The 13,559-nt window shown below is 36.7% G+C and overlaps 2 protein-coding genes across 2 annotated transcripts; one reads left to right on the top strand and one right to left on the bottom strand.

Moving 5' to 3' along the window:
• The first annotated feature begins 2 nt into the window (after positions 1-2).
• On the top strand, positions 3-1,397 carry LOC103943981 (putative pectate lyase 2). The gene is made up of 3 exons (XM_048582524.1): positions 3-707; positions 976-1,079; positions 1,157-1,397. Exons 1-3 carry the CDS (start codon positions 3-5, stop codon positions 1,395-1,397), a joined length of 1,050 nt encoding a protein of 349 aa, XP_048438481.1.
• Positions 1,398-1,841: 444 nt separating this feature from the next.
• LOC103949158 lies at positions 1,842-3,495 on the bottom strand. Its single transcript, XM_009360292.3, has 3 exons — positions 2,559-3,495; positions 2,330-2,371; positions 1,842-2,210 (listed from the first exon to the last, which is right to left on the bottom strand). Exons 1-3 carry the CDS (start codon positions 3,364-3,366, stop codon positions 2,083-2,085), a joined length of 978 nt encoding a protein of 325 aa, XP_009358567.2. The 5' UTR covers positions 3,367-3,495; the 3' UTR covers positions 1,842-2,082.
• Between the last annotated feature and the right edge of the window lie 10,064 nt (positions 3,496-13,559).

Raw genomic sequence — 13,559 nt, 5'->3', positions numbered from 1 at the left:
CCATGGCCTCCCTAGCCCCTCTCGTATTATCTCTCTTATGTTTTTTAACTTATAGTGCTCCAACATTTCAAGCCTATTCCCCAGACTACTCCACCACCCCCAAAATCACTCTCAAAAACATTATGAACGTGGTAGACTCGTGTTGGCGCACCAAATCCAATTGGGCCACCAACCGCCGCGCCTTGGCCGACTGCGCAGTAGGCTTTGGCAAAGACGCATTGGGAGGAAAATACGGGCGTACTTACGTAGTCACAACCTCAAATGATGACCCAGTAAACCCTAAACCCGGCTCACTTCGTTACGGGGTGATCCAAACGCAGCCATTATGGATCGTTTTTGCCAAGGACATGGTGGTCACGCTAAAAAATGAGCTCATTATGAATAGTTTCAAGACCATAGATGGTAGAGGTGCTAAAGTTGAAATTGCGTACGGACCATGCATAACGGTGCAGGGCATTAGCCACGTTATTATACATGGAATAAGCATTCATGATTGTAAGCCTGGGAAGGGTGGGAATGTTAGGAGCACTCCTACACATATTGGGAAGCGTCGAGGGTGCGACGAAGACGCTATTGCTGTCTTTGCTTCTTCGCATGTGTGGATAGACCATTGTTTCCTAGCTCGTAGCGCAGATGGCCTCCTTGATGTCACCCATGCTTCCACTGCCGTCACCATCACAAACAACTATTTCTCTCAGCATGACAAAGTAAGCATAAAAGGTTAATTATGAGGTTATGAATTAATTTCCGTTAATTGAGCCTTTTGTTTTCTTTGCTCGACTTATGTTACATTCTGGGCTAATTGCACAAGTTATTTTCTAGCTAGTCGGTTCATGTATCTTGTTTAATTGTCAATGGATGAGGGAATTAGAGCATGAGACCTCATCCAACGTTGAATAGAGGATACGACTAAATTGAGAGCTAGCTAGTTGTTGTGTGTCGAATTTAACTAACTCCCTTATGCTTTAATTTCAGGTGATGTTGCTTGGTCACAATGACAATTTTAGTGCAGATAAAAATATGAGAGTCACAATCGCCTTTAACCGTTTTGGGGCTGGCCTTATTGAAAGAATGCCAAGGTAAACGCAATAACTTACCTTCAACTCTTTGAAGGTAATTTATGCCATTGTTTTTATTGTGAAAAAAAAAAGGGTTAGGTTGGGTATGCGCACGTGGCCAACAATAGATATGACGAGTGGAAAATGTATGCCGTAGGAGGCAGTGCCAATCCAACAATTTTCAGTGAGGGGAACTACTTCATAGCCCCTGAGACTTCTTATGCCAAACAGGTTACAAAGAGAGAGGCTGGAGGCAGTTGGAATAATTGGAAATGGAGATCTTCAGGGGATGTGTTCAAGAATGGTGCTTTTTTTGTTCAATCTGGGTTCCTGCTTTAACCTCAAATGCAGGTCCTCTACGCTGCTTTATTGGCAAAATATGTTAATTTGCTTTGCCATATATATATATATATATATATAGACCCTTTTCCAAACTTTTTTTTTCTTGTTTTTGGTCCTACCCTTTAAGTTTTCCGTAATTGAAGCTCTGTGCGTACATTGGCTTCTTGGATCTCTATTATCAATATTGACACACTTTGTTATCTGTGTTGTGAGTCTATCCAATTTGTGTTCCTACATAATGTTAGAGATGGCACTACATAGAGTGAGGAATTACTGAACTTTTTATTATTAGGATGCATGATATGTCTCCGATCCAAGAATTTTGTTTCAGTGAGACGGCTAGCTACTGACATTGTTACAAGAAAATTTGGCAATGTTGATGAAAAGCACTAAGTAGCTATTGTCGATTTTTCTTGCAGGTTTTCGTATAAAAAATTTGGGTGTTATAATATCGGCATTGTTGATATTTCAGTAGTAACAAATAGATTCAGATGATATAACATCACTAGATTGTTCAAGCAGAAAAATTACTCTCACGCTTCATTGGCTGCCTCAATGTTGTATATAAACAGGAAAAGAATCAAGAGACGCAGAAAAGCATGTAGATGTGCAAAAAGCGATTAAAAAAAAATTAGAAAAGGTAAAGAAAGAAGGTGGATGCTTTTACTTTGGTTTAGTGTCTTTAGAAAAGCCTATTCTCATTGCTCTGAACCCCACATGTTACTGGTGATTTAGTTCTCATTTTCTTCAAGTACCAAATTCCTGCTCCAACTCCAAAGGCTCCTGCAACTGTCACTCCACTAATCGTCCCTGTAACATTAACAAAATAAAATCCAACTTATAGTTAAGCACACAACATCCAAGCTATATATACTTGAATTTATGAAATTTTGTTCGCGCTAAAAGCATAAATCTCAAAAGTGAATCACCTGCAAGTACTCCATTTCTCCTATTCTGAGAAATGCTGTGATCTGCATCATTGTAATTAAATAATCAACAATCATAAAAATTATTCGAAGGGAAATTAATGTTTGATACAATGTAATGACTAAAAAACTTTTTTTAGTTACATCGGAGAGTTTCAAACCTGAATCTAGTCTACTCCTACCCATCACCCTATACACTCTAACCACAAGGCTAAATGGCTCAAAAACGTACCTTTACAATACGTAGTGACATTTCCTCTATCACACAAGCACCAGAAGTTAAGTGTTTTCGTGTCAAATCCACATGTCCCACCTCCTTTAGATGTGTCCTGACACTGAAGGCAACGGGTGGTCACCAGAATATCGAAATTGACACGAATTCCGTATTCAGGAACTTGATCATCCGGCTGATTTTCACCAGTGCTTCTCCAATACACACTAGTATAAGTAGCACAATACTTCAACATCAACCTCAGAGACTCAGTGGCTTTAGGATAGTAAGAGCAGCAAGAACTTGTCCTCAACGCTGAGGCGCACTCAGGCAAGTGCCTGCAAAGATAACTAGAACTGTCACACGAAGAGTCACATCGCTCCGGAAACCTCTCACAAAACACAGGCTTTGGCTCAATGATCACATTTTGTTCACTACAATTAAAGAATAGGTAGTCGTTTTGAGGAGAGAGAGATAAATGCGTGCTCGCGTCGAGGCTAAAAGGCCTTGTGGCTCGGAATGTGTCACCGTCTAGGCAATTCCACATGAAAGGATCAATGAGAAGAATGTGAGGGTCGGAGTAGCTTATGGATTTAACGGGGTATCTTCCGGAAGGTGTTCGGAGTTCGAGTTTAGAGGATTCGGAGCATACGAGGATGTTTTTGTAGTAAGGACTCCCACAGCCCTCATCGATGCCGAAAGGGTAGTTGATGGGAATGTTGCCGCAAGAAGTTCTGCAGAGGCTGGCTTGAGGTGCCGTGAGGCTGACAAACGGAAGGGTGAGGAAAATGAGCAGGACAAACGGCATAGGAGTTGTTAGAGGAGACATGAGAGATGCTAGCTAGCTAGGTTAAGCTTGAGTGATGGTGTACATCCCAACAAAAATTTGGCAGTTTAAGCAAAGTAGCTAGATGAGTAAAGTGAAGTGTGATCTGCGTAGTAGTTGGTGTTCACTTTAATGTCTTTTTCTCTTTTACTTTATTTGGTCTTATATATGCTTTGTGACTGGTTTTGTTTGTTTGGTGCTTTTGCTTTATGGGAATATTTAGTGAGATGAACATTTTGACCAAGTAATCATGATAGAATAAATCCCGGTATTGTATTTCATTGCAATTTAGCTTTTATTATCTTAATTACGACGAATCGTAATCCTTGAAGCGGAAGGCTTTTTGATACCGAAAGATTTTTTTTTTTAAATAAAAAAAAACTCATCATGTTTATCTTTTTTAGAACATTCAAGATATTATACATGTCAAAAGAATATCACAATCTTACAATTACAAACACATAAAAAATACTTTATAATTATTCAATCTTGGAGGACCTTGAGCCTAAACCCTAAACCCTAGTTACGATAACTAAAACATTAATTGCAGGCCCGAGAACTATCGTAGAGGCTTCACCATGAAAAGACTGCACCAATCTCTGATGATTTTGCAATTGTTGGCAAAAAGCTCTGCTATGAGTCCCCTCCAACAAACGTCAAGTTTCCTTCTCATAGTCCTTTGAAGAGCACACAAATCACAAACACCACTACCTCATATTTGAACAACAATCACCACTACGAAATTTGAGAATGAACAAACCACGACTAGGAACACAACCCCAAAATCTCTCCTCGACAAAGTGAAAAAGTGACCACAATCACAAACTGAAAGCTCTCCTCGACATAGCGAGAGAGAGAGAGAGATAGAGAGACTACAAACTAAAATCAAAGACGAAAAAAAAAGGATTAAGAAGGATTGTCGCTAATCCCAACGCCAAAGGCAGAGATCGGCAGCTAGAGTTTTTTCTCTTGCTTTTCTTTGGGGAGGGTTTTTCTTTTTTGAAGCGGAAGACTTGTGTTGTGTGTATATATGTGTGTGTGTGTGTGTGTGTATGTGTATTTTTTTTCTTTCAATTATTGAAATTGAATGTCTATGAATGATAATGATCCATTTCAATATTTCTATATGGTATCTACTATAAAGAAACCTAAGTTTTTTCTTTCTCTGTTCTTTGCCCTATACCAAACCCTAAACCCCAACCCTTCTAGTCAGCATGCATGTTTGGGAAGACAAATTCTGATCAGAGCGACCAAGTTTTAACTGTTGTATGGAAGTATTATAGTAGACACTATAGTAGAGTGGCACCACTAGACTAGAGTGACCATTTGGTTTAGAATCTCTCTTTTTTCATTTACTTCCCCGCACAATCATCTTTGATTCTTAACGAAAGCCATGGGTTTGGGCTTATCCTGTAATTTGATATGTTTGAGTGGATCATGTTTGAGTTTGGAATAAGATCATGTGAGGATTCATTATACAGGCTTATACATATAGTTAACTGTGGAGGAGGCCCAAGTCTACTAATGACCATTACCCACTCGAGGACTCCAGAATGTGGTCCTTCATGCATCTTACGAAAATAGTATTGGACTAGTAGTCGACGTAAATCCCCATTCTTGACTGGCATAAGTTGATTACTTTAGGTCGACAGGTCATGATCATGAGCATGCAAAGTTCAAATTTCTCCTCTCTTAAATGAGAGATGTTTATAAAACGTCAAGAAAAGAAAAAATGAGTAGATATTTTTGACTCAATTCTATATTTGATTTTAATAAAATATAATAGAATACATGAACTTGGGTTTCTTAAGATGTTAAGGTTCCTTGCTGCCTACGCTAACTGACATCTTCGACAGAGCTAGTGAAATTTTGAAGGAAAAAAAAAAGAGCTGCTGAATGAAACGCAGTGCTCATGAATTTGTTCTTTGTACAAGAGGGGAAATATCCGTTGGTGGCAGCCAGCGTTTTTATACATAGCCAAACTGTATATCTTTAGGTTGATATATATATATAATATTCGTACTCACAAAACTGGGAAGAAATTAGGCACTCAGTTATAAGCTAGAGCAAAAATTGGGTATGCTTGTGTGCTCGAACACGTTAATTATTCGTAGGTAATTTTGACAAAAACGTGAGATATTTTTGTACTTTTATTTCATCAAGTTGGAGAGACGCCTTTATCAGACTGTCTTCGTATTTGATGACATGGCCTATATATCACGATTTATTATGACAGTCAAAATTATCTATCTATCTATCTATATATATGACAGTCAAAATTATCTATCTATCTATCTATATATATATATAAAGAGAGAAGACAAAAAAAAAGTGAAACTTTCATAATTTCAAAATTGTCCTCTTTCTATTAGAATTTCAAAGGAAAAAATGAATTCGTAACAAAATAAAAAACGCCCACCTGGTGAGACTGTGGGTGGTTAATATTTTAAAAATACATTATTCATTGTTTTACATCTTTTTTCAAACAAACAAATAAATAATAAAATAATTACCGCACGTGTAGCAAGAGGGCTAGTTTAATTTCACGTGAAAAAGTAGAAATGATGGAAAAAGAGTGGACTAACTCAAGATGTTTGGCAGACAAGTGGTAATGGCATTGAAAAGTAGTAGTAGTAGTAAAGAATATATGGCGCAACCATGCATGTATCTAATCAAGCCTCTAGATATTTAGTTATGGTTTGATTTCTTGATCTCAAAACGTGCTATCCCAAGCAAGAAAAATATCCGGATACTTTGGCTGAAAATCTTGAGAACAAATTAAACGCAAAGAAAGCAAATCAAAGATATATCGGAACGCAAAGTCTTGTCTTGAAGTGGGAATGAAGACATGGTCAAAAAGTAGGTCCTGAAATTTTAAAAGCAATGCCAGAAAATTGGCGTGAAAGGCATATATCTAAATTCGTACGGCAATTGGCACGTCCTTCTCTTATTATGAGAAAGTCTACAATTAAAGGAGTACACCGTCATTTGCCCAATTGTCTACCCAAAGTCTACGTACCGCTGATCTTTTCATTAGAGAGGTCCAAACGTGCGGCAAGAATACCATTGGCTTCAAAGACCCTTCAATTCTACTTTACACCCCCACTAATATTTATAACGTAGTGATTACTACTTTTGGTTGAGATTAATTATGAAGTTTTATAATGGAACTTCAACTTTCTTTATGATATTAGAGCAGGTTATCCCATATGTGAAGTCAAATGGCTACACATACTTCAAGTCACTCATTTGTGTTGTCAACGTGCTAGACTTGAACATTCGTCATATGAGGGGGCATGTTGAGAACGAATCACACATTGATTGGATGATGACCTTTGCATGGCTTATGAGCAAGTGGTGTTATTCTCCATGTTGCCAATTTGTTTTTGGTGGAACCTCAACTTATGTTTTTATAATAGGTTGACCCACATGTGAAGCCCAATGGCAACACATGCTCAACATCACGCATTTATTTTGTCCATGTGCTAGGCTTGAATATTCGTCACACATAGGGAGTCGTGTTAAGAATGAATCACACATGGTAAAAGGAGAGACCTTGCATAGACTTATACATAAATTAAGCTACTCTCCATTTTCCCAATTAATTTTATAATAAAATCTCAACTTTTTTCAAATCCATCTAATTAATAAATTAGTTAATCAATTCCTACTTTAGACTCAATATTCGTGTTGAATGTAGAGGAAATTCAGAACAAAGCAAAAAAAAATCCACATGAAACTCCTGCTAGCTTGATAAAGTGGAGAAAATCTTGTTACTTATAAGGTCTATAGGTCATTGTATATACACCCGGTGGTGATGCATAACCTTTCATTAAATGGTGACCATCGCCAGTGCTAATGCTTTTAATGGCCTGCTACACCGATTACATTATCTTTGACTGAACAAGCTCATCAATCACAATACAGGATACGTGCCGCACTAAACATTGCATAGTATAACACGTCCTTCTATATTATAGTGGTCAAATCAGATTAGAGAAATCAAATCATTTTCTCTCGCATTAGGTTTATCAGGATAATGCAAGTCATTTTCGTATTATTGATAAGATCTTTTGGACCTGAATCCTCCGCCAATCGTAAGCCCAGGCAATTTATCACTTCATGCAAGCCCCAGGCCGAGCCAGCTGAGGTGTTCGAACTACATCTCTATCAAATATGTATCTTTCAAAGTTAAATTTCATGATCAACTTGACCTTAACCTTATTTTAAGTTTAAAATAAAGATGACGGTAGTGTGCATATACATACATATATATATATATATAGAGAGAGAGAGAGAGAGAGAGAGAGACACGCAATTATTTATGAAAAATAATTTTCACTATTTTTTTACTCGTGCACAATCATGTTTATTGCTAATTTTTAATCAAATAAAACAAAAAAAATCAAAAAATAAAAATAAACATAAACAAAAAAAAAAAAAAGAGCGCAAATCGTCTTTCTTAATTCTAACTTAGTTTCACAAAAACATTAAAGACCAACAAGTGTTTCTCTCCTTTAAGTTGCACAATGTCACTTGCATCATCAATTTAATCCAAGGCTTGGAACATCAAATCATGAAGCTATTCCAAATTATTTTTCTTTCGGTGAAATTCCAATTTCTTACACATATGATGCTGACAAGTGACGACTAAAATCACGAGCGGTGGTGCTGCTTAAGTTGACAATGAATGACGGGTTTTCCTCTGATTTCATCCAGAATATTATACAAATTTGTTTGTTTTATCTCAAATTATTTATAGCTGTAATTGTCACAGATTTGTCGGCCAAAAATGGGTTTGAAATTTGAGAGAAATTTGTTTGAACCGCGTTAATAAACAAATAAAATTATAACCAAATGAAGGCCAAGTTGTTGAAATAGAAGAAGACTCAAATTACTTGTCAAAACAAATTCAGAAATATCAAGGTAACTGTTGCATAAGAAGCCCATTGGAAAGTAATTTTCTTAAAATAAAATAAAAAATGTATTTCTATATTGTGTGAAAGGATACATCAATTTCGTACTAAATTTGTTTATGTAATGTATCACTAACAAAAAATAAGTATATTAATTAATACTTAAATAATAATCTAATCATTAATAACTATATATTTTAATTTATAAATTTTGATTTAAATAGAACATCTCTCTAACGTTACCGTGTGTGAAAAACATCATTGAAATTATAGAGGTGCATATGTGCACCCTTATTGTTTTAATCGGTGCCGTTTACAGCATGATTCTCTAATAGTCCGCTTTCCTTTTTCAGAAAAACCCTAGCTGTCAAACATAACTTGTTGTAAGGTTATGCTTGTATTGTTCTGCTGCTTGCCTCTTGTAGGCTTTTATATATTCGGTTGTTGGGTTTCAAAAACATAACCTTACAACAAGTTTCTAGTCATGCAAGTAAGCCACGTGGGAAGCATCCTATGGTCAACTCAAATCTTAGTCAACTATGTCTTTTTCTTCTATGTTGATCGGCGGTAATGACCTTCAATTACTGGTAGTTTTATACTAGTTTAATGTAATCGTACAGAGCTAATTGACATTTGGAATTGCCAGCTATTTTATGAATTCTTTTTCTAGACATACGATGCAAGTTTTTTTTTAATATAAGCAATAATACATAAACGATCCTATAATATCTGATCATGTGGCTATAACAAGATGGGTAAGTAAACTCGAGAAATTTAATTTGTTTGTGACTGCACCTCATGTTGATACGAATTCACAAGTTAAGCTATGAGTGAGCAATAAATTTATATTTCACGATTTCAAGTTATAACATTGATAAATATACATTTATTGATGTAAGTCGATATGCAACACACTTACATGTTAATGTCACACCAAAAAAATCATTAACTAACTTGTCGTTCAATTTTCATTTTAACAAAAAGAAAGATTTTCACTAATTCATATACTTCAAACTTACAAATTAAATATAGTAGCCTTGGGTAAAGCTTTACCATATCCCAAAGTTATTACAATCCTTTGATGATAAATACTTTCATCAAAATTACTTTTTTTGTTGATAAGGAGACATAAGTCCAAAAGAAAAATTATATAAGAATATCACGAGGCTACGAAATCTCAGCTATATCTATAACTAGCAATTGACGACAAGAATAAGAGCTTGTTCAAAAAAGACTGAACCCAAACTACATATTAACCGAAACGAACCAAATCTCATGATCAACAAGTCATCAAAATTACTTTAGTTTTTCAATTTTGGTTTTAATTTTCCAGAACTTTAGTTTCTCAAAGGAAAGTGCTTTGAAGGAATATTCCACATGTTTAATATAATTAATTTCACAAAAATATCCTTTCACGCTTTGATTAGATTGAAGATGTCAACTTTTAAATCAGAACTAATTAACAAAAAATTCTGCGTATTAAGACATTGTATTTTGCGCACAGATTCAGAAACTCAGAATTAGAACAATTACGTACGTAGAGAATATAAAAGTAATACAGCATCTTTGCATATGCATGCATCAACCACTACAATTTTAAAATGCAATCTTTATTTCTTTTTTTGGGCGCCGTAAATTTGAAGTCGTTTGTTCTCTGTACACATCAACATATTTATTTACCTTTTCTTTTTCTTCTTTCTCTGTGTTCAGTCCCCCCGGTTAATAAGACAAACCTAGCTGCCCATGCATGCAATTGCAAACTAATTAAAGAGAAATTCTCCACACTCCATATGGATTCTTAATCCACTAACCCCACCCATGAGTTAGGCCGACTCAAAGAAAAAAAGGAAACATTATTTTTTTAACAAGACGATATTATAAACTATTCTACAAAAAAAAAAAAAAAAAAAAAAAGAGCGATAGGTTGAATTTTTATATAAAAAGGAATTATAAACTGTAGTTTTAGAGTCTGGTAAAAAAAATTTAAAGCGACAAAGTCACTTTTGGTTTGATATAGGTAATGAATTAAAAGTCTGTATAGGAAGAATATTTGGTGAAAAATAAAATCTCTATATCAACTCAATGCTAGTATTACATCTTTATATAGGATAGGGATCCTAGACTATCTCTTATAATTACGTCTGCTATGCATACATAAAAGGAAGGAAACTAATGTCAATCAATTTTCAATATTCCTCAGCTTATTTCTTGGAATTATCTTCAACACTCCCCCTCAAGTTGGAGTGTATATTAATGACACCCAACTTGCCAAGTAAAGCTCCAACTGTGGTGAATTGAGTGCTTTCATGAACAAATCTGCAGTTTGATTTGTGGTTCGAATATGAGTTGTTTGTATCATGGCTTCATGGATTTTCTCGTACCAAATGACAATCAATCTCAATGTGCTTCGTATGTTCATGAAAGATTGGGTTCGAAGCGATGTGTAATGCTGCTTGGTTGTCACAAAACAACGTAACAGGTTGATCATGTTGAATTTTCAAGTCTCTCAAAACATTCTTCAACCACGTAATTTCACAACAGGTGGTAGCCATGGAACAATACTCTGCTTCGGCCCTTGAACGTGCTACTATAGTTTGCTTCTTCGTCTTCCAAAAAACAGGTGATTGCCCAAGCAGTATACAATAACCTGTTACTGATTGTCTTGTATCTTTGCAACGAGCCCAATCCACGTCACAAAATGCTCTTAGCTGCATTGTACTTGTGGCAGACAGAAGAATGCCTTGTCCCGATGTTCGTTTAAGGTACCTGAGAACCCCGTGTGCTGCCTCAAGGTGTGGGACTCGTGGCTTGTCCATAAATTGACTGAGCACGTAAACAGGATAAACTAAGTCAGGTCTAGTAATCGTTAGGTAGATCAATCTTCCCACAAGGCGCCTATATGTTGATGGATCGCTCAAGAGCTCTCCACTAGTCTGTGTGAGTGCCAGATTTTGATCCATCGGAAACTTTGCTGGTTTAGCTCCCGGAAACCCAGATTCTTCAAGTATCTCAAGTGCATATTTCCTTTGAGATAGTGAAATTCCCTTTGATGATCGGGCCACCTCGATACCTAAGAAATACTTGAGTTGACCAAGATTCTTAAGCTTAAATTGCTTGGATAAAAATGTTTGATTGCTTCAATGTGTTGTATGTTGTTGCCTGCCAAAATTACATCTTCCACATATACAAGAATGGCAGTGAAACTACCTTTGTGGAATTGGACGAAAAGTGAATAATCCGCTTTTGATTGGTTGAAACCAGCTATTTTGAGGGCTGTAGAGAGCTTCAAAAACCATTGTCTAGAGGCTTGTTTCAACTTGTACAAAGATTTGTTAAGCTTGCATACTCGAGTCTTCTCCTTTCGTCCGAATCCAGGAGGTAGGGACATGTACACATCCTCGTCAAGATCACTATGCAAAAACGCATTGTTGACATCCAGTTGGTGAACATGCCAATTTTGAATAGCAACAACACTAAGAAGCACATGAACGGTGACTAATTTGGTAACCGAAGTAAATGTCTCACGATAATCGAGCCCCTCAATTTGACTATATCCTTTGGCCGCTAAGCTAGCTTTGTATCGCTCTATGGTGCCATCAAGTTTTAGCTTTAGTTTGTACACCCATTTACAACCAATGGACTTCTTGCCGGTGGGGAGAGGCATGAGAGTCCATGTGTTGTTTGCTTGAAGAGCTTGTATCTCAGTATGCATAGCCTCACACCACTTAGGATCTTGCATGGCTTGCATGAAACTTGTTGGTTCTTTGACAAGGGAGAATGAGATGGTGAAAGCTTTATGTTGTAAGGACAAATGGTCATAAGAGAGAAATTGAGAAATGGAATACGAAGTACCTGATTTTGAGACCACGTTGGAGATGGATGAAGGTGCAGGTCGTGACGGGAGGTTAGCTTCTACGTGAAAGTCATGCGAGAACCTTGGCATCTTGGTGGGTATACTAGAATGACGATGCACATGAGGTTGTGAAATTGTGGTATTTGGTGTGTTTGTGGACAAGGTGTCTGTGTCTAGTGGTGGTGAAGTAGAATTATTCGAATTTGTAGGCTCAGATTTTTTTAGGGATGAAGATGATGTGCCAGTGAAGGGTATAAGAGTGTCATCAAATAGCAATGTTGTTGGCATAGGGAATGTAGGGTCATCGTTATTGGCAGCGGAAGTGATGTGAAAAGGGAACTCAGTTTCGAAAAATATGACATCACATGAGACAAATAGTTTTCCTGATTCAAGTTCATACACATGGTATCTTTTTGTCCATAAGGATAACCAAGAAATATACATCGAATTGCATGTGCATCAAATTTGGATGGTTTTTGAGCGTGCGTGGATGCAAAGCATAGACAACCAAAAACGCGTAAGTGAGAGTATTTTGGTGTGACTTTAAACAAAACTTCGTAAGGAGTTTTACCTTTCAAGAGAGGTGTGGGTGTGCGATTTATGAGGTAAGCTGCTGTGAGGATGGCATCCCCCAAAAATTGTTTAGGAAGCTTTGCTTGAAAAAGAAGGGCACGTGCAACATTGAGCAAGTGACGATGTTTTCTTTCAACCACCCCATTTTGTTGTGGTGTGTTGACACAACTAGTTTGATGAACGATGCCTTTGGGAGAATAGAAAGACTCAACCTTGAATTCAGGACTATTGTCACTACGCACAATTTTAACTTTGGAAGAGAATTGTGTCTCAACCATGTTAATGAATTTAACTAGAAGATCCCTAGTATTAGACTTATGGCACATCAAATACACCCAAGTGCATCTAGTGAAATCATCAACAATGGTGAGAAAATAACGTGCCCCTGAAAGAGATGCAATGTGATAGCCACCCCAAATATCAACATGTAATAATTTGAAAAGAGCATTGCTAGAAATGGCACTTAAAGAAAATTGTAATCTGGTATGTTTAGCCAATGGACAAACCAAACACTTGTCTGCGTCACAAATTTTATTGTTGTGTGAAAAGGAAAATAAAGAAGACACTTTGTTGGATGGATGCCCAAGACATTGATGCCAAAGGCTAGGAGAATGTGAGCAGATAGAATTGCAAAATGCTTTCTTGGTTTGATCAAGATAGTAGAGCCCCTCCCGTTCAGTTCCCATCCCAATCACCTTCCCCGAAAGTAGGCCATGTATTACACAAAAATGGTTAAGAAAAACAGTGATACAAAGGGATTGATAGGTGAGTTTACTGATGGAAATAAGATTTAGTTGAAGGACTGGGACGCACAAAACATTTTCAAGAACCAAACTATAGGAAAATATGATTTG

The sequence above is a fragment of a genome, unplaced genomic scaffold (assembly GCF_019419815.1).
Source record: "Pyrus x bretschneideri cultivar Hongxiangsu unplaced genomic scaffold, Pyrus_bretschneideri_v1 Contig19, whole genome shotgun sequence".
Classification (NCBI taxonomy): Eukaryota; Viridiplantae; Streptophyta; class Magnoliopsida; order Rosales; family Rosaceae; genus Pyrus; species Pyrus x bretschneideri.
The sequence above is the reverse complement of the archived record's forward strand: the minus strand, read 5'-3'. Positions and strand labels throughout refer to the sequence as shown.

Bases quoted from the DNA above. Each gene is read 5' to 3' on its own strand.
- LOC103949158 (XM_009360292.3), bottom strand. From the start codon at position 3,366: ATGTCTCCTCTAACAACTCCTATGCCGTTTGTCCTGCTCATTTTCCTC. The intron at 2,372-2,558 runs GTACGTTTTTGA...ACAATGATGCAG, and splicing joins TGTCACTACGTATTGTAAAG to ATCACAGCATTTCTCAGAAT. The intron at 2,211-2,329 runs GTGATTCACTTT...TTAATGTTACAG, and splicing joins GAGAAATGGAGTACTTGCAG to GGACGATTAGTGGAGTGACA.
- LOC103943981 (XM_048582524.1), top strand. From the start codon at position 3: ATGGCCTCCCTAGCCCCTCTCGTATTATCTCTCTTATGTTTTTTAACT. The intron at 708-975 runs GTAAGCATAAAA...CTTTAATTTCAG, and splicing joins ATTTCTCTCAGCATGACAAA to GTGATGTTGCTTGGTCACAA. The intron at 1,080-1,156 runs GTAAACGCAATA...AAAAAAGGGTTA, and splicing joins CTTATTGAAAGAATGCCAAG to GGTTGGGTATGCGCACGTGG.